The following is a 21,604-nucleotide window of genomic DNA, read 5'->3' on the forward strand; positions in this document are numbered from 1 at the left end:
AATGTGGACTGTATGGCCTGGAGCACGCAAGTTGAACACCCCCTTCTATTTGTTTGTCTTGATTGTATTGGTCTGATTGTCTTTCTCATTTTTTACATGCTTGTGCCTATGCCTTTAAATAGTTCTCTTCTAGAGGTTTAGAGTGGGTTCGTCAGTTTTTGGGGCTGAGGTGGGGTGGGTGACAGACCTCCTTCACCTGAACAGCTATATCTCTGTCTTTAGGATGGCGATGGGTCTGGAAGGGAGAGGCGGGTGGGGAGGGAGGAGTCCATGGGGTAATTATGCATGGGTGTTGGGGAGGGGAGGGGGGACCATTGGGTTACAGGTTGGGGGTGTTCATTGTTATCTTTTTTAAGCATGTCCCAGACTGAATTGTTCAGTACACCTGCACACCCTACACCCGGGGCCTGCCGGTGCATGAGCTGACTGAGACTGATGTCCCCTGAAGTGGCGGGTGGCCTCGGGACAGAGGCGCACGACAATGGAACTGTCAAAATTCTTACGTGGAATGTGAACGGCCTGGGCACTAAGATAAATCGAGGGTTGGTTATGGCATTTGTCAAGAGAGTTGCCCCGGACATAGTCCTACTCAAGGAAACCCTTTTACATGGTATGCGGTGTGGGTTCTTGGCCAGAGGGGCATATAAGGTGCTGGCCCATGCGGGGTACACATCGGGCTCACGAGGGGTAGCCATTCTGATTAGGAAGTCCCCACCTTTAACAGTCACAAAAAACTGGATGGATCCGCAAGGTACCTATGTGGGGGTTACGGGGACATGGAGACACCAGAAGATTACGATTGTGTCAGTTTACGCACCTCCTAAGCTACAGGCTAAAACCCTCGCAGGAGTAGCTGACATCCTTCTGAACATATCAGACACATTACATGTGGTGGGAGGGGATTTTAATGATGTTATATACCCCCCTTTGGACAGATCCGGGGACCGAGCGGACACCTTGGCACTGTCCCCTCTGGCGAGATTCATTGACACGGTAGGGCTGACGGATGTCTGGAGATGGCTCCATCCGGATGCTAGGACTCTTATTTTTCTGGGGCCCATAAGGTATATATTCTAGGTTGGATTATGTCTTCTTGCCCCGTCGTGCTCTTGGTGCTACTAGTCGGGCAGAATACCTGGCACGAGGCATCTCGGACCACTCACCATTGTTGGTGACAGTGGGGACGAGGCAGGGGACGAAGGGTAGGAGTTGGCAACTGGCGGCCTGGGATCTCCAGAACAAGGACTTGCTGTGGGGATTTAGGGCAGATGTGAAGGTGTACCTGGCAGACAATCTGGGCTCAGTGCAGTCTGGGGTGACGTTTTGGTAAGCTTTTAAGACAGTCATACAAGACAGAATGCAGAATAGGCTAGCGGGAGAGAAGAGGAGAGTGCAGGGTGACCTACACGACCTTGAGGCTGGTATCTTAGAGCTTGAGCAGCGACATGTAGCGGATGGAGCGACACAGTCACTTTGACAAGTACTGGATGCACAGCAGCAATACACGGCCCTGGCAAATGACGAGGCCAAAACGCAGGCGCAGGCGACCTTGTACAGATTGTACGATGTGGGGGATAAATCTGGGAAACTTCTGGCATGGCTGAGTCGTAGGGAGCAGGAGGCGAGGTGAGTGGACCAGGTGTTAGATGCTAAGGGCCGTACCAGGCGAACGGATGCTCAGATAGCGCATGCATTCACAGCCTATTACGAGGAGTTCTATGAGGCTAGGGACCTAGGCTGGACGGCACAGATAGGTCAGTATCTGGATAGTATCGAGACCCCCAGCTTAGCTGAGGAGGCTCAAGTGAGCCTGGAGGAAGAGATTACAGTTGCCAAGGTTAGGGAGGCTATAGCTAAACTTCGCCCGGGGAAATCTCCTGGTCCGAATGGGTTCCCTGCAGAATTTCTTTTTGAACGGGGGACCTACTCACTAATCACATACTGGCCTTGTTCGAGGGAGCGATGGAGGAGGGAACGCTACCCCCGGATCTCCGTATGGCCACAATTATACCAATCTATAAGCAGGGGAAGCCGCCAGAGGAGTGTGCGTCTTATCGCCCCATATCACTGCTGCATGTGGAGGTAAAACTCCTGGTGACGATTCTGGCATTGAGATTGAGAAGGGCGATAACAGATCTGGTACACTTGGATCAGACGGGCTTCCTGCCGGACAGTGCGACTAGGAACAATTTGAGGAGGACCCATAATTGGCTGATGGAAGTGTGCGATCTTAGGGAGTCACATGTATTTCTATTCTTAGACGCTGAAAAAGCGTTTGACGCAGTACAGTAGCCCTTTTTGGATGGAGTGTTGCTAAAGTTTGGCTTCGGTCCAAAGTTTCGGAAGTAGGTCAACCTTCTTTATACTGACCCGCGAGCGAGAGGTAAGGTTAATGGGTGTTATCAAGGGACTTCCCTATATGAAGAGGGACCCGACAGGGGTGCCCTCTGTCACTGTTATTGTTTGCCCTTACCATTGAAATAGTGGCGTGTGAAATACGACAGGACAGAGTGATAACGGGGTTTACAATTGACCGAAGGGATGAATACGAGGAAAAAATCTTGCTATACCCGGACGACATCCTTCTATATATCACCAACCCAGAGGTCTCGGTACCGCGTTTATTCACCCTGTTGGGCCGTTATGGTTCACGTTCAGGCTATACTATTAACTGGCACAAGTCGGTCCTATACAGCCCCAAGGGTGAGAGCATGGGGCCTGCCCTACCCGCTGCGCTACGGGTAGCGGCCGAGGGGTTTACATACCTGGGGATCTATATGAAGAAGGACCGCTCTCTTTCGTATAAGAAAAATATTCAATGAGTCCTCGCAAATTTCGCTGAGGACGCGCTCAGATGGAAGACCCTCACCCTCACGATACTAGGCCGGGCGGCAATGTATAAGATGATCACCCTACCGCGGTTTTTATATGCATTACAGAATGAGTATTTCCCCCTCCCCCGACAGGTTTTTAAAGAGATGAATGAGGAGCTCCGGGCGCTGCCTTGGCTGGGGAAACAACCTAGAATAGCCCTAGACACACTACAGAGCAACCAATATAATGGGGGGGATCTCCTTACCTAACACTGAGGCATACTACTGGGCAGAACATCTGGCGCCGATAAAGGACTGGCTTCATGCCCCGGCGGATAACCCCACATATAGATTGGAGAGGGGAAAAATGGAGCATCGCACATGTCAGATGGGACGAGCCAGCAACCCTAATTGTCTACGACGTGGAAATGCAGAGGGAAACTTTTATCATACTATCTGGGAATGCAGGGTCATCCAGAACTACTGGGCCATGCTACTGGGAGAGCTTGGCGACATACTTGAAACAGCCTTACCGATGGAGCCTAAATTGGTTCTATTGGGGATAACAAATGAGGTGGATCTGACCCGACACCACTTAATTTTCCTATCACTTGCTCTAGTGGTGGCTAAGAGGGATGTGGCCCGGGCCTGGGGTGCCCCATATCCCCCGAGACTAGATGAATGGAGGAGGGGAATGGATATCTACATGGCAGCCGAAAGGGTCACATATAAAGCTAGAGGTTGCCCGAAGAAGTTTAGCAGAGTTTGGGGGAAATGGAGATGCTACTATGGTTTAGATGGGGGGCTTTCAAAGGGAGAGAATCGTCCTCCTTGTTGTCCCAGCGCACGGGGGAGGGATTTGGTTGCAGAGATAGGTGGCACGTTCCTGTATACAGGAGAAGTGATCTGTTCTGTGAAACTCTGGGCAAGGTGGGTGTTGGGTGGGGAAGCAGGGTATGGTGGACGATCTTATGTGACATGCTTGTTACATTTCTATGGTTCAAAAATGCAAATAAAAACAATAAATAAAAAAAAAGAGAATGGGTACATACCTTCCTTCTTCGCCATCATCATCAAGGCCCTCCAGCATGCCATAGAGGAATTCTCGGCGGCCCTCGTTATAACGCCGGTCCACATGGATCACTGTAATAAAAGTGCCAGAGGTTCTTTAGAAGGAACTGTAAGACTGTCTACACTACTCACCCGACCACAAGCAAGACATGCACTGTATGGAGGATGGCTGTGCTATCTCTTGACGTCTTTGGAAAATCATGGCAATGTATTCGACAGCATTTTTAGTAGAAAAGTAAAATATGAGATGCAGAAACATTCAGCCCTGAAGTTAAGCACACACATGGGTCTGGGAGCATTAGGAGCTCCCTCTACTCTGGGTGATCCTGTCTTTATGGAACTTTGTGTCAAGGAATAGGCCAAACTACATTCCTTACTATGGGTCAAGTATATCACTTGAAGCAGAGCACTGACACTTTCATAGATTCACGTAGTACATATCTTGCTACTAGGTAGGCATTTGATTCGATCAAATGTCGGCTACTCGAGAAGCTCTAGTACTACAGTGCTCAACGGGGGTTTGCCTAGAAAATGTTTAAAACACATCACAATTTACTCTCTTCCCATGACTTTCACTGGCTCTTGTTAGATGTTAAAGGAACTTTATATCACAAGAGTACTCTGATAATGATGCCGCACCCTTGCTAAAGTTGAAGTGAATTTCCTCTCCCGCAGTGGGTTTGCGAAGGGACACAGGTGTCTCTGTTTCCTCAAGTGGAAGGTCTAGGAAGCGATACTCCACGTAGACTCTCTGCACTCGACTATCTGCAGCAACATCAGAGAGTGGGTCAAGGCTCAGCGAGCCAATTTCAATGCGGATCCGGTCCGACAGCTGCTTGGAGAAGCATAGAGAAACAAACACACAATTACTAGATGCACTAGTAAGTTTGATCACCCCCACAAAGACTCACAGACACACACATGAGGCTACATCAGATCATGGTATTACTATTGTCATAGTGCATCACAAACAAATCCAAAAGGGTGTGGCTCCAGAATATTGAGTCCAGGGTACTATGGGACACTAACATCTTGGAGAAAATATCAGGAATCAAAGCATTGAAAGTTAAGTGTGCTTAGATTTTTTATACCTAACTCAACATTAATGTATCTTGAGAATGTAAATATCTTTCAGGTACATAGATGCAGAGTTAATCTATGCTTCAATCTGTGCACTTACCTTTCAATATTTGTTGCCTATATATTTGGTCCACAAAATTAGAGTTCCACGATATTCTTGTACTCAATATTCAAGAGTACAATCCCACACAACCATATACTATCCCATACTATTTACATATTTTCCTTGGTGATCCTATTTAGTGTTCTCATTCACATGTAAAAAAAGAGCTCCTCTGTAGACTTCTCCACATATTTAAGCAACCTTATGTTCTGCTATTTCTATATGTGGAGTTAGGCCCGGCTCCAAAACCTAGCCCGAATGTAAAGAGTCTGGGGATCAAACTGGACTGCGATTTATCGATGGTCAGTTAGATCTCTTCTGTGGTGGGAAGCTGCACCAACATCATCCGGCAGTTACGGAAGCTAGCCCCCGTTCTCTCCCAATCCATGATGCGCACAATTCTAGCAGCCACCGTGATCTCGAGGATAGACTACGGAAATGCCCTCTACCTTGGCCTGCCAAAAACCCTCATACATAGGCTACAGGTTGTCATGAACGATGCTGCACGTCTTATTTTTAGGTTACCAAGACGATCGAAAGCATCTCCCCTGTTACAGAGTCTGCACTGGCTCCCTATCAAAGAGCGAGCGGAATTTAAGAGTCTGTGTATAGCTCACAAGGCAATCTATGGTCTGGCACCTGCCTACATCAAAGATCGTCTGGTGGTGTACAGTCCACTGAGAACTTTAAGATCTTCAGATGCTCAATTACTGGTCTGTCCTCGGTAAAAACTGGTAACTAAGGGAGGGAGAGCCTTCTCTGTGTTAGTTCCTCAGTTGTGGAATGCACTACCTGAGCTGCTGCGCAGGGAAGAGAATCTCCTGCGCTTTAGACGGGTGCTAAAAACATTGCTGTTTAGAAGATCTATCAGTGCTATATAGACTAGTGGATGCCTCTTCTGTGTCTGCCACGTTATTGTTCTTACCACCGATTTCCGAGCGCCTAGAGACCTGCAGGTGATTGGGCGCGCTATAAATCAAAAATAACAATAACAATAACAATATGTGCGTGTTGTAGTGTTTATATAGAGCAAACCTAGCTGTGAACCTGGGAGCACTGTTTATAGACAAAATGCACAGTGGTTGTTGAGGATTTAGGAACTTATTCATGGTGATGTACAACACTGAAGGATGGTGAGTCTGGAGCATTGTTACTCAAAGTCTGGAAGCCAAAGGAGCCAGGGCCCATTATCAAGGGTCCATGGGGTGCTGTTTGAAGCGATGGGTCCCGGTCTGGAGCTCTTTTTAAAAAATGTGTGGGGGATGTTGTTTCAGGGGTTTACTGTGTAGAGGAAGGGGCTTGATATATTTTGTCTCGTTTTGCATTCATTGGTTTATGGCTATGTCGTACATCTTTATGCTACAGTGAATGCTGGAGCGGTTAGTTTTTTGGGCAGTGTATGCTGGGGTACCAACTCTTGCTGCTTTGTCTGAGATGAAGCAGACTTTGAAGATGATGCATGTCTTAAATGAAAAAGATGAATAAAAAAGAAGGCAAGAAGGTTTTGTTCTAGCTTGCTCCGTGACAGGATTTCATGTTTTGTAAAACAAGTGTACAAAAGAAAAAAATATATATACGACGATAACCCAGGGATAATTAAAACATCCGTATGGGTAAAAAAAAGTGATTTGATTTATGGTTCAGAGTTTTTTTACACTTAAATGAAAAAGAATGCAGATCTTTCAGAGCCAAGGTAACCGGGATTTCTTCAGTTCTTTGATGGAATGGGAGGCGGTGTATCAGAAGCATGGACACCAGTGACCCGGAGGATTGCCCTACCCAGACCGGATCCAGCTTCAGGTAGGAGAGGTTTCACATTCCTCAGCAGTGTCAGCTGGCACCATGCTGTCTGTTTCTTCTTTGCAACGTGTGTCTTGAAGGAGAGGTTGGTATCAGAAGGGAATCCAAGTGAAGTAGCATTGGTGGGGAGCTTCGATGTGAATCTAACTTCTTTCCAAATATGCACTCGTGTACATGTGGTCGCGGTAGTTCAGGTAGGCACTTAACATCTAACTCCCAAGGGTGACAGAACAACTCGGTGAACATAAGAGAAATGAGCCTGACATGCAGGGAGTGTTTGCCTGCACGTGCATTCTGCAGTCCCTGCCTGCATGTGATGGACATGGGCACAGACAATCTGACGGTAACCCTGCCCTCAACAGGGCGGAATAACTGTCACTGTCACCTGGCAGACCCCTGGTGGAGCAGCTGCCAGGCCAGAGGATTACACTCATGACATTGGGAGTGTGTCAGGAGGGAGTTCTGTCGTTTTACGGCACTACTCTCCCTTTGCTAAACTCTAAACCAGGCTCTCTGTCTCTTGTCCATGCCATGTACGGTTGAGTGTGCCTCATGTCTCACCGAACTAAGGCTGCCGTAGCACATGGTGACATGCATAACGTTAGCTATTCAAAGCGCGTTCTGCACACCTGGTGAGAGTCACATGTTCTGAGGATATAACCCTACAAGTTGAAGACTCTTCTCTAGGGAACACTCCTCTCTTCACCAGAAGAAGACTAATAAAATCAGAAAAACATTAGAAACTTGTATGTTCCAGAAAACATGTGTTCCTCATCCTAGAGGCTAACCTAACTCGTTCCTTAGTTTGCACCACCTCCAGAAACAGATGCTTGACGCATGATCACCCTTTTTCTACCTGTGCACCCCTCCTTTTAAAACGGAAAGATCCCGTTGATCTGCGAACCGCAGGGAAGCGCTGGGGTCTGGGCAGCTGGCTCCGTCTTGATGCGGTGGAGCACCCTGTCCCTACCCAAAGCCTGGTCAAGTAGAGTCTAATAGCGAGGTAGACATTCCTGAGCAGCGGCCGCAGCAGCCCGAGGAGGAGGGGAGAGGAGACCCTCAGCGGCCAGGCGACCCTGATGACCAGGAGGCGCTGCTGAGCCATGCCAAAGTGTCATAGTGTCGTCTGTTATGGTAAACGTTGGGAGCGGCAGAAGTGCGCGCTTATTTTGGGGGTGGGTTCCAGGGGGCGGTGGGGAGGTACATTGGATCCAGGGCTTTAAGTGGCCTGGTCCTGTCGTTGCTAAAAGCAGGTTCTGATACGGATCCATATTGGGCTCTCCGTTTTTGCACTCCGGTTGAAAAAATAAATATTAACTCTGCAGCAGTACCACCCTTCACTGCCTTAGATGTAACTTCAGAGACTCGCTATATTTCTTTCACAGTCTCATCGTTTCAGAACTGATGTATTTTCAATATGCTCTACAACGAAGCCGTGGTTGTTGCTTATTTATCTTATGTAACTAACAGCCATTTGCAAAGCCAATAGCCCTGGCTTGTTACTTGTTGTATTATTTATCTGGATGCGATAACAGAAGCATCAAAATACCAGTCGAGCTGCACAGATTTTTCGGGTACTTGTTTCTAAGTCACGTCCTTAATTACATCGGCCATGCCTCCTTGAGAGAAACCCCCTCTCCCCCCCCCCAGTGTTTTGCATCCCACTTAAAGCCCTTACTGGATAAAAAATAGTGGAACCATGCATATTTCGCAACTGACCCCCCACCCCGCAGCCTCAGCTAATGTCAACCTCAATTTACTTTTTTGCATCCCCCACGTAAGATAGTTGCTTCCCTTAGACTTAAGTTGCGTACCTTTAGTTGGCTACAAATTGTCCTTCCTCACACTCCTAGACATGAGTGGTCTCCAGTGGATTCACTCCCTCAAAAACTCCTAACCCCACTCTCCTTCAAGTTCTAGAAGGTGGAGCGTGAAGGATCTATTCAGACGCATTACGAGTCCTCTATTGGGTTGCTGTGATCAGACATTTTTTCCTTTCAGTTGTTGCTATCTCTTGTTCGCAAACATCTTGGACAGGAAGAGAGGAACCCTTTCTTTTTGCCATTGGTGGTGAATCTACTGTCTCTCTGAGAGGGGTTTTACTATTTGTGAATCCTAAACATGTATGAGCTTTTCAATGTTCTGCGACACAGGCTGGGCTGTTCCAACATGCCTCTAGGCATTTAATATGCTGTATTGTTTATCTACACGATTGGTTAGTACCAGAGATTAATTTTACGGTCAGTCTGAGTACACATTATTCCCTTACCACAAGGCGCTCAAATACGTAAAGTTCAATTCCAAACTAGAACCGTGTTCCAGGAGCATATCCCATGCTATTTTTATTATGCATTGTAGTTGTACAGTTTGGTCGTTTAAGGCCACCTCTGTACTATGGAGTAAAATTCTTGTAGGGCTTGACAAACAGTCTTGAATTACTGTTTTTACACACATTAAGGACTCACACAAGAGAGACAGCTATGAAAACAGAAAATGTAATGTGCCAAATATTCTTAACCACACACAGAATTAGTGTTGGACTGGGATTTTGAGGTTCACAACACTTATCGCATGCACAATAGTCAATAGATCTCGCCTAGAACAAACTTTAGCTGTTAGTTGTTGAAAATACTTAATGTGCACTGTACTAGAATTTACAGTGGGCATCCAGCCAGCACATTGCTTACCATTAGTTGGCTTTCTTTTTAATCTAATTTGCTTGTTTGATGGCTTTTTTCCTCCTATTCTGCTCATCCTTCCAGTAGCATAGCCGCTTTACCATATTTTTGTTTGTTTGAGTTTTATTCTTGCGCTGTTTTAATTCTTGGAAACTAATTGTTTCCTCTTGCTTTCAGCACTCCATGGGGGTGCAAGGTTTTTCTTTCTTCTACCCCCTCGCCACTGTGTGTTGCTTCCTCCTACTTACCCACACCGCCTGTGTTCTGTCGTATCTTTTCCTCCCCCAGCTAATCAATTTCTTCCTGTTGCTACAGGGCCCCTCTTTTCTGAAAAAGTTCTGTTGTGCACATTTTATTTATTTTTAAGTCAGACTTGACAAGGCAGGTGTCTGCAAGACCTATTGTATTTTTTTTGTTGCAGATTTTATATAGCACGAACTCGTCCAGAAGGTACTGGAGCACTTTACATGAGCACCACTTACATTACACATTCATATTTTGGTAGGCTCTGGGAGATTAAGTGATTTGCCCAGAATCACAGGTTGTTGTGCCGACGCTGAGGCTCGAACCTGGATCCCAGCTCCAAAGTCGGCAGCTCTAGCTGTAAGTCTACATCCTCTCCCCATTTGCAATGCAATAGGTCTCGCATTTACGCAAGTTTGAGCTACTGGTATTATAAATGACAATGTCTTTTAATACATTTTTGGTTTTTAAAACATAAATAAAACGCATTGTCATTTACAATGCCAATAACTTAACCTTGCGTAGATGCGAGACCTTTTGCATTGCAAATGCTTGTTTTATTTGTTCATGCACTTCCATACATATACATAGGAGGTCTTTATAGTATTTCTTACCACTGTACATGTTAAAGCATCATGACATGAACGATGTATGCAGATGTACAGAATGTAAATGCAATGTATTGTCATTGCTGCGGGAGAAGAAGGGCTTCACCTGTCCCAAGTCATGACCCCTCCTCACACCCATCAGAGGAAATAAATGACATACTGCACTGTGCAGATCTGCATATATACCATATGCATATGACATCTGAAGACACCCACAATAAATGACCCTACGCACATCACTGTACATTCACATCACACTGCAGCATCCCCCAGCCCCTGTCCCACCTCCTGTTCCCTGTCCATTGTTTTGACCACTTACGGGTTTGGGCCTTTTCCTCGGCCTTGCCACCACCACAGCATCATCGCTGTCTGTGCTCAGGGCCTCACTCACATCCGAAGCCAGCTCTGAGTCTCCACTCACATGTGCGAGGTCTGCAAGAGAGGGTTTACAATATTGCTTGGTCAATATAAGCCAATGTGAATGGAGATCCCATGGCAGAGAAGAGCATGCCATTAACGCACAAGGCAAAATAACTCCTCAACCCATCTATGCCACAATAAAGCTCAATGTGAACTGGACAGCAGGGGTCTGCTGGAAATGAATGGCCCCCCCCAACCACCAATGCCAAAACAGCTGAAGCCAATAATTCGGCTTAATATTTGTCCAATATTAGGTATTGTAAAATATTTCCCACTGATGCTTCTCAATGATCTTATTGTGTTAGCTTTCAAATTGAGTAACACCTACACTAGCAATACTTGCCCCCTGCACTTGTGCAATACTGAAATATCAGTGGCCTCTCTACCAAATCAAGCAACAAATACAACAGTTTTCCATGGATTCCAAGAAAGCCATGAAAAACTGACAAAAGCAAATATGGTATCAAAAACACATAGGTTATCATTCATTGGGTTCATGACAGCACTTTATCAGGTCCATTTGACAGTACATTCTTCGAGCTACTTGAGTTGAGTTTCACAATGTCTGGGTATCAACAGGCTTCAATACATACTCTTCTGCTGTAACACCTGACGGCATACATTGCACCTAGACAATCAGAGTATCTCACTCACTCGCTTCCTCAGGCCCAAAGCCTTTCTCCACTGTAGAGGGATCTGTGTGTTCCACCACTGAATGTTCTCCCTGTAGCTCCTTACCTTGCAGTGCCACTACTCGCTCGTGCTGTTTTCTAGCTTCCTCTCGCGACTGCAACACGATCACCTTAGTATGGTGGGTACAAGACAGAAAATGAGGTCTTCAGAACAAGATACAAGAAGAGTTGTTGTGAAACTGCGTGCAGACTCATAATTTCATACATCCTCTTAGACTTAACAAAATTTGAACAAAGCACTGGTGAACACACCTACAGCACACTGATGCAAATCAACTTGAAGAAACTCATGGCTGATGAAACAGGGCTGCTAAAACAAACATGGGATATCTTTTCTCAAAACTGCTTTGTCTGACTTGCCAATTTTATTTTGTCAAATTTCTTTTTTTTGCTGAATTTCTTTACCTCCCATCTACAAATGGAGAGATCCAGTCCATCCATTTTACTCGAACTTTTTGCAACTGTTAACCCCTGACTTTATCATAGGAACATAATGGCTATTTGTCATATTTGATCATGTTTTGAAGTCTTAGAAAGTTGAATTGTTCGTACTTGAATTGTTCTGAACTCCTTTGGATTTTTTTGAATATAACAATGTTACCTCTTTTTGCTTTACGAACTATTTAGGAATAATTTAGAGAGATATATAATATTTTTAAGCGATTTCTTCTTCGTTATACAGTTTCACATTTTTATTGTAAAGGGGAAAACATACTGGCGCTTGTTGATTTGCACATCTTTTACAAGCCTTAAAACAAAAATACTTTCCATGTCAGTGAAATATTGGCTATGTGGCAGCCCTAATTCTCAATTTTTGCACTTCCACTTAACTTTCTCCTTCTTAACAAGCCTGCTTCTTTCTTCGCCCAGCAAATGGCACTGTTCCTTTTCTTCATTTAACTTTAAAAACAATTGAACTTCCACCCCTCCTCTTGCCCATCTTTGCCCCTTTCTCCCTAACCAACTGTCACTGTTCCTCTCCTACCATTGCAGCAGGAAGCCAGGGATTTCGTCGGTTCCTTGGTGGATACTTCTCCCAACTTCACCCACTGGTAGACAAAACTAGACAGAGGAGCTTTTTTACAAGAAAGTGCAGTAGTGCTGCACCGCAAGCCCTTTGGCTGCACTACGCTGCAGCACTTTCACAACACTGGGATACATCATATTTAAAACATTATGAAGCATCCCTGTGCGTTCCCCTGTGCTGGCGCACAATCGGCTGCCATGCGCCATGCAGGCACTCTTGCACCATGGTGCAAGGGGGCCTGCGTTGCAGGGAGTTGCATCGGTGCAGGAAGTGGTACCTTCCTGCACAAAAACAATCACAAGAACATTAAAAAGAGGTGATTTCCTCTTCATGTGTATGCTTCAGAATGCAGTATCCCTAGAAAGAGGAAAAAAAACGAGGAGAAATTTAATTATTTCTCCTTGTTGCTCCTCCCTACACCACCCCTAGGGTGGCGTAGCATTCTGAAGCATTTCCAGGCTTACAAATTCTTGTAAATCTGGAAAAACAACAGAATACATGGGTGTTGCGTGGTAACACCCACAGCAACACCCATGTCAAGCCCCTTTCAACCAAAGTGTTGCTTGAGAAGGGGCCATATTTACAAGGACAAGAAAAGCCACACAGGGTGGCTTTACGTGTCCTTGTAAATATTGGGCAGGAGGTTGCGACAGCGGTGCGTCACAAAAAGTGACACACCGGTGGCACAAGTGACTTGTAAATAAGCCCCAAACTATTGCCACTTCATCAGTTAAAAGATTATCTCTCATGCACCTGGTCTTTTTTAGTTCATATTTAATATTTCGTTTTTTTTCGTCTTTAAAATGAATTCAAATAAACTATGCTTAGATTTAACTAGTAGAAAAGTGTAAATGCTGGGGTGTTTCCGAATGATGTGATTTTTTACATGGCCACCTTGCCATTAAAATTGCCACCCATTAAAACTATTATCCCGAGGTCGGGTTTGTGTCTGTTGAGTTCCATCAAGTTGGTCATCTGTTGGGTTTTCACTAAGATAAAGTAGTGCTATTTTGAGCAACCAAATGAAATTCCCTGATTGTTCTGGAATGCTGACTACCAATTTGCCCGAACTCCAGCAATGTCCCTTCCCTCTACTTTCTAATACATTAAATTAGCCTCACAATTCCCTCAAATAGAGTTATCCAAAGTTTAAGTATTAGAGAATGCCGACTCAAAGAGATCGTCTAGTAAAAGAGAACTTTTTTTTTTTATTTAGAGCTAATTAAAATACCTTGGCTACAAACTACTAAAATAAAGAACCTATAACAAAGAAAAAAGAAATCACTATTTAAATAGAACCCTCTGACTGAAGTCAAACTAACCACAAATACAAAATCCTAGAGAGCAAATCCTTCGGGGAAAAACCAAGAGACAGGGCAATGCAAAACTGAAGACAAAGAAAAGCACTAAACAAAGACTATCAGCCTGATTCATGAAAAACGGGATTTGCGAGTCTCAAATAGCGATAAATTGCGAATCGCTATTGAGAAAGCGCAAATCTGAATTCATGAAGATTACCGATAAAAAAATGCGATTCACACGCGGGCGCAAATTCTGTTTGCGATTAACGATAATCGCAGAATAATCGCTATTTCCGGCTACCCGCGTCGGGATTGCGATTCGCAAACTCGCGAGATCGGGAAAACGGGAAGTCGCATTTCGAGCACAGTGATGACATCACAACCAGGAAGCAGGCAGTTCCCACCCCCATTCACCACAGTGAGGCAGACCTGGAGGGAGCAAGTGGGAGAGCTGCTGCTATTCTGGTGATTTGTAAACTGCAACTACTCTGCTGCCATGTCAGAGGAACCTGTTCCTGGCCCCAGCAACAACACAGGGCGGAAGAGGAAGCTCAAATTTTCTGAGCAGGAGCTCGAACATTTGATTGAAGGGGTGGTGGCCAACCACGAAAAACTCTTTGGCAAAGACTCCAGGAAGGTCCCGGAGCAAGAAAAAAGGAGGATCTGGCAGGGAATAGCCTCCACTGTCAACTCCGTGGGTGTGGCCGATAGGTCACTTGAGGAGCTGAAGAAAAGATGGTATGACCTCCGAGGTCGTGCCAAGGAGAGGGTGGCGGAGCGCCTTGGAGAGTCATCGGGCACTGGAGGTGGCGGACCTACAGTCCCTCCTAACACACCCTTGGAGGACCAGGTGGAGAACACCCTTGAGAGGGAGGCGGGCGTTGGCGTCACACGTCTGGACTCCTCCCGCCCCACCCAAGACACCCAAGGTAAGTGGCATGCGACTGCGACCCTGTCCCCTATGACTGTCCCTGACCAAATAGGCTCCCATAATGTCCCTTAGTCATGCCATTGTTGCACATCTGGGAATGCCCTGAAGCATTGTGGGAGATGTAGTGTGGCCACAATGTAGTAGTACCACAATGCAGCCAGACAGGTCCCAAAGTACGCAAATCCACAGCCATTCAGGGAATGTCACCCAGCATGCATGTAACAACTGCACGTCTGACAGACACATGCAACTAATGATTGTCCACTTACCCTCACAGGTGGCTCTGAAAGCAGCGACAGTGAAAGGCTGAAAATTGATGAGGAGGCCCAGGAGGAGGATTTTCCACCACAAACCCAGGCACCAGCCCCTGCCGCTGCTACAACACCAGCAGCCAGGCCCCCCACCATTGTGCCCCCTGCATCTGGCGGACCACCGACAGTCACAGCCAGGCCCCCCACCATTGTGCCCCCTGCATCTGGCGGACCACCGACAGCCACAGCCAGGCCCGCCACTATTGTGCCTCCAGTCCCTGCCGCACCAGCAACGCCTGCTGTGACACCAGCAGCAGCTGATGCTACAACATCTGGGCCTGCGACAGCGCCAACACAGCGGCCAGCCACAGTGACAGGCCAGCAGAGCAGGCGTGGGAGGTCTCGCCAGCACACCACTGCTGCAATCAGCAGGAGGGGCAATGGACAGAGTCTTGCTTGTGTGAGCGTCGAAAGACGCATGTTGAGAATACATCAGCGCCAGGCACGGCAGCAAGGTGCCATTCAGCTCCAGCTCCACAAGATTGGGCGCAATGTGGCCGGAGTGGGAGACCGCATGAACTGCATGACGGCGGCCATGGCAGGTATGGGGGACCGCATGGACAACATGACTGCAGCCATGGCAGGTGTGGGGGAGGGAATGGCCTGCATGACTGCAGCCATGGAGGCCAACACCGCTGCGATGACTAAGCAGCGCAGTGCAGCACGCCGGCGCCACCACCAGCTCATGAGCCGGCTGGCCTCCTACAGCAGGTCCAATTATGTGGCAGCGAATGCCACTTCACAGTTGTCGCGGCGGTCACTAGTACAGCAGCACCAACTCGTACAGTGCTGTGAGGACATGACCAGGGTCCTGGCGCACCTCACCACGGCGGTTACGGCACTACACCCTCCTGCTCTACCTGCCACTGTTGGGGGTGATGATGGCAGTGAGGGGGCATCCAGCATCAGCAGCCACTCTGCCACACTAGTCCCGCCACTCAGGCGCAGCACCAGGGCAATGCCAGGTACAGGTGCCCCGGAAGAGGAAGAGCCTCAGAGGCGCTTGGGCGGAACGCGCGTGAGGCGCAATTGACTCATTTAGACAATTACAGGCACAGGCTGACTATAAGCCTGCCCTGTCCTTTGACACTGCAGTATGAAGTAATACTGTTAGTAGAAAATAGTTGTACTGGTGACATTTTTTGTGAATGAAACAAATATATTTATTTTGCAGCACACATTAGCGTTGTGTCATCATTACATTTTGCATGCAATTGTGATTTGTGGGGTGAGGGAAGAGGGTGGCCTAGAAACTGTTCACTGTGATGTGGTTGCGACGTCTGTGGCCTTCAGCTGGGTTCTCCCCGCGTGCATGGTGCGCATGTGCAGGTGGCCGGTCGTCCCCTTCAGATTCACTGCCAGAGATGTCGACAGGTATCCGGCGCTTGGTTGCAATGTTATGTAGTATTGCGCAGACAACCACAATGCGGCAGCACACTGCAGGACTGTAATACATGGCCCCATCTGTCTTGTGCAGTATGCGGAACCTGCTCTTGAGCAGCCCAAATGTCCTTTCTATACAATTCCTTGTCCGAATATGTGCAACATTGTAGCGCCGTTGCTGGGGTGTAGCAGGGTTGAGGTATGGGGTGAGGAGGTAATCACGGAGGGCGTAGCCACTGTCACCTGAATGAGAGGAGAAGAGGGTGAGTGCCTGTGCTGCGCTGCTACTTCATAGCAATGTGACATTGTCGACAAAGTGTACTTACCAAGTAGGTGTCCTTCCCCAAACTCTCCCCTGAGCAGTCGTGTGTGGAGGCCGCTGTGCTGGAATATGAAGGAGTCATGGGTACTCCCTGGGTACTGGGCCACAATGTCAGTGATGTAAGTCTTGGCATTGCAGACCATCTGTATGTTGAGGGAGTGGTACTACTTGCGATTGCGGAACATATACTCCGTGGCAGCTGGTGGGCAGATGGCGACGTGGGTACAGTCTATGCATCCGAGTACATTGGGAAAATGGGCTACATTGTAGAATTGTAGCTTTGTCAAGTCCAATTCCTGTTGGCTCGTGGGAAATGTGATGTGACGGTGTAGCTGGGTGAGCATGGCGTCAACGAAAGTGTGGAGGCAGCGTGACATGGTGGGCTGGGATATCCCCCCAGCAGCCGCTACTATCCCCTGGAAACTCCCGGAGGCCAGGAGGTGCAGGCTACACAATACCTGCACATGTGTAGGCACCGCATTGGTTCGCCTTGTTGGGTGCTGCATCAGGGGGTCAAGGTCATGTATCAGCTGGATTATCATTTCCCCATTCAGCCTGTATTTAGCATATATCGGCTCCCTGGTTTGGCCCAGCAAGGTGACCCGCTGGCGGAAAATCCTGTCCTGGATCCTGCGTCTCCTCCGTGCTGCTCGCTGTAGCCTTCGACGCCTCACCACCATGTACATTCCTGGCATTGTGGAACTCCTAATGCTGCTGCTGAATGTCCTTATGTGTGATTGGTCAGGCCTGAACCTGTTGGTGATTGGCCAATGGTTTTTCAAATGTAATTAGTTCATGGCTTTTATGGTTACCACCTGCTTTGAGTTGTCCTTCATTTGCGCCGCGCAAACAGCGATTTTTGGTTTTTTCGCTATTAGCGATTTTTCATGAATGCCGATTGAGATTATATTGCGATTTCGCTATTTATTTCGCAAAATCCGTGGTTTGTCGCATTTTCCGATTCGCTAATGCTCGCCTACCGGGATTCTGCGAATTTTATTGCGAATTCGCTATTATGTGTTAGCGAATTCGCAATTTTGTTGTTGAATGCCAATTACAGAAATTGCGCCCGCAATTGCATTTTCGCAGCGATTGCGGGCGCAATTTTACTTCATGAATCAGGCTGTATGCCTGTGGAAAGAGAACCTTGAGTCACAGAAAACATTCACCCAGACAACTCAAAAGACACGCTTTAATAGAGTGTCGGGTACAATAGAATAACCAGCAAAGACGGTTGTGAGGGAGGGAGAATTCATATCAAAGAGAAGCCATGTCAAAGAGATGCCCAAGACAAAGGCAAAGCAAATCCTTAAACAAACAAAAATATGCTTGTGTTTTTGACTTTGCGTAGAAGCAAAGCAATAGGCATTGGTACAATAATATCAAGATTATTCTTTTTTATCAGTCATAAGACAACCCTGTTACCCATGTTTCTTTCACCATTACGACTGTATGCAGATATTAACTTATCCATACAAAATACAATACAATAGTTAAAAGCCATAAATATCAGAAAACATATGTAAATCGCTTAATATTGAGAATAAGAACATTAAAAATTCCTATTTCTAAACCTTGGTATCAATTAATTGTTATTTAATTTCAGACAGTCACAGAGTACCACATATAAATCGATACTGCAAGACAATGTTTTCGATTGGGTAGTTGCTGGAGAAAGATCATAGCAGATTTCTAACGCCTAAAATTATGCTCACGCACAATCGGTCAAATCAAACGCTTACTCAGATTACCATAATATTTATGAATAAAGTGCTCTGTGCATTGTTCTGATACATTATCACATGGGTACCTAGGAAGCATAGTGGACCAGTCATTCATTTTTGGAAAAGATACTACATGATGAATAATATTGCACCTAAATCTTGTTAGAACATATCTACATTGTACACATATTCCGATAAAATTGGAGGCCATAGTTAGTTAGCGGCATTTCAAGATTGATAGTGCTAAAACATTTAGCTTTATATATATAATACTTAGCTCTTTCACCTGTTTTACCCCAAGTTCAGCAGAAAAGGAATTGGTAGCAGCAATTGTTTTTCAAACTGTTGACCAAGTCAAATGGCACCTTGCAGGGGCCAGAACAGTGATGCAAGATATTTTTCCCAGAATAAGCCAATTCAAAATGTTTCTGGGCTGCAAAGAAGCCATGGAACGCCTGCTATAATGTCATAATAGGGCCATCATCATTTTCAAACAACTGATTCTGCGGGTTCATCAGTGGAACATCTGCAATGGTACTTTAGAGGTCCAGAATAGACTACATTCTTATGGATGTCCGACTATGGAGGTATTTATCAGACATGGAAGTTAAACCCTCCATAGACAGTGACAACAACCCCCTATGTTTAGAAATGAATAATGTCTAGCGGTCTTCTGGTGCAGAGGCTTGTAGCCGCCCTGTTATGATCACTAGAGAGGTAACTCCTACTAATTGTAATAGACGCCTTAAATGACTTAAAGTTTCTAAGCAGGAACATAAACTGGAAAGCATCAAGGGAGTTCTAGAGGTTAAGAACAAGGAACTTGCGGTGCTTTCTAGAGAAATGGGGTCCAGTCTAACCTCCATTTGATTTATTAAGAATCAATTGATAAACTGAGCTAATTTTTTATTGTTGAGGGGAAAGTAAGTTCAAGACGCGACCAGGCAAGGCCCTCTAACCCCTGGTATTCCCAGGGCTGTAGGGAAAAGAGGGCGGCCCTATCTCTTGCAGTTAGGAGAAAAGATTCCTCAGCGATCAGAATAGCTAGGAAGGAGTATTCTAGGGCACAGGTGGAAGCCAAACGAAATTGGGAAGAGAACCATTGGCAAGAATTAAAACATGCCTCTGAGCAGAGGGACTCAAAATACTTCTGGGACTTAATCAATTGTAGGACAAGAAGTAGTTCTGTTCCAATCTCTAATCACATCACTCCCGACAGTGGCAGGACCATTTTTCTAATCTTTATTCGGGTGATGATGAATGCCCTGGGCGTCACTAGGGTTGGTGTCACCCAGTGCGGGTAACTCATGGTGTCACCCCCTCACGGCTTACCCCATGGACCTACTCTGTGACAGAGCCAAGGCCGCCTCATCCGGCACGCCTTCCCGGTGGTCATCCTGGCTCCTGCATACCTCCTGTTCGTCCACGTCCTTGGTCAGGGTGTCCCTTCTGGATCCGCCGGCCTCTGGTCACGCTGGTAGTTCTCCCACCGCTTTCTCCTCCGTAGCATCCGCTACCTCGTCCTCCTTCGTGTTGTCTTCCTCTGCTCACCTGCTTTCACCTCCTTGCATCGAGTTCCCCTTCGCAGTTCCAGGCCATCGGAATATAAAGTCCCTCCTCCCCCTTGCACCGGAAGTATTACACCGGCAACAGAGGAAGAGACCAGGAAGCAGGACTCCTTGGTGCCCCTGGGGCTCCCGCCACAAGCCCCCAAGGCCTTTTCCTCACAGTACTCCCCTACCAGGCTTGGCCGATCGGGCCAAGAGTCCACCGGAGTGCGAGAGAGGAAGTCCACATTGGTCAGCATCTTTCCGGGCATGCGATGGACCTGAAAGGAACAGGGTTGCAGAGCAAGAAAGCACCTTAGTATGCGACTGTTTGTGTCCTTGTGTAGCATCAGCCATATCAAGGCAGCATGGTCGGTGTACAGAGTAAAGGAGCGGCCCAGAAGGTAATACTGAAAGGACTAGAGGGCCCATTTAATGGCAGAGGCGAGGCTGCAAAGTTTGGCCAGCAGCCAACATCGACCATGACATTGTTTGTGTTTTCATTGTTGATATTCGGTAAAGATTGAATTATATGCCGAGCTCCATGACAGATACATGACCATAACAGTATTTTTATGTTAATTTTGACATTGCAAATAATTGAAGTTGAACACATTTAATTGTTTTGTTTTATATGGATCCATTGATATCACTGTAACAATACTCCTATGTTGTCCCGTGGAGTGTTAACATACCTGCCTTCCTTAATGCGCCTAGTTTGCACCAAACAGATTTGGAAGCTGCATTATTGGCAGTCTGTTTTCTAAGATGCAAATAAATGCTCCTGAAAAGAACAACTCGAAACATTGGATACTTTATCAAGTGTGCTTAAATGTCCTTTTTAGCGAAATAACGGAGCCAGTCTCCCCTGTCCGTGCCAGTGTGTGATGAAAGAGTAAAGAAGCGTCTCTCCTCAAATTATCTGCCACCTAGATGGCAGCGCTGCAAACACATTCTAGCAGTGTGACAACTTGATATTCTTCCTTATGGGGGTGCGGCTGGCGGTGCCTATTTAAAAAGCCTCTCCAGGTCTAATCACTCAGAAATGTAGGGCCGGTGACTTTTACAACATTCTTTAGGTGCAGATAAAAACATCCATCAAACTATATCTGTTACAGCTTTCAGAAACAAATGCATAAACAACCCGACCGAGTTTTTTTTTTAAACAACTATGGAAAAAGCTGGAGGTCTCTCTACTAAATCTTTGGGTCGGTCGTGATAAAATTAAAAGCAGGGAATTTGGATGAACTGTTGCACAGTTCGCGTTTCCTGTAGCTGCAGTTTCTTTCCTTCACAGAAAGTCCTGTAAACACAGAAGAGAGAGGGGGCTTCAGTCCCTGCTGCATGCGTGTAGAGCGCCGTCTAACAGCATCCCCGGGAGCTGCCGTACACCGGACAGCGCACCACAGCCCCTGACAGTCAGACGTCCCCTGCTGCTTCACAGTGCTTAGAGAACGGCGGGGACGGAATCATCATGCAAGCGTCTGCAGGATTGCGTTTTATCACACTCCCTGCTCGTGTGTTCGTACGTGTGCGAGGAGGACGGGTGA

General features: G+C 46.6%; 1 protein-coding gene across 3 annotated transcripts in view; it reads right to left on the reverse strand.

Annotated features, from left to right (window-relative positions):
- LOC144755675 (X-linked retinitis pigmentosa GTPase regulator-interacting protein 1-like) overlaps positions 1 to 21,604 on the reverse strand; it is a 434,709-nt gene that overhangs the window by 51,882 nt on the left and 361,223 nt on the right. For 2 of the 3 annotated variants that reach the window (XM_078644846.1, XM_078644848.1), the window contains 4 exons: positions 11,555 to 11,618; positions 10,716 to 10,828; positions 4,524 to 4,716; positions 3,866 to 3,956 (listed from right to left, as the gene is read on the reverse strand). In XM_078644846.1, coding sequence (XP_078500972.1) covers positions 3,866 to 3,956; positions 4,524 to 4,716; positions 10,716 to 10,828; positions 11,555 to 11,618 — 461 coding nt within the window. Of the gene's footprint in view, positions 1 to 3,865; positions 3,957 to 4,523; positions 4,720 to 10,715; positions 10,829 to 11,554; positions 11,619 to 21,604 lie in introns of all 3 variants that reach the window. The other variant, XM_078644845.1, reaches the window with a different exon arrangement.

The sequence above is a fragment of the Lissotriton helveticus genome, chromosome 5_1, assembly GCF_964261635.1.
Source record: "Lissotriton helveticus chromosome 5_1, aLisHel1.1, whole genome shotgun sequence".
Lineage (NCBI taxonomy): Eukaryota > Metazoa > Chordata > Amphibia > Caudata > Salamandridae > Lissotriton > Lissotriton helveticus.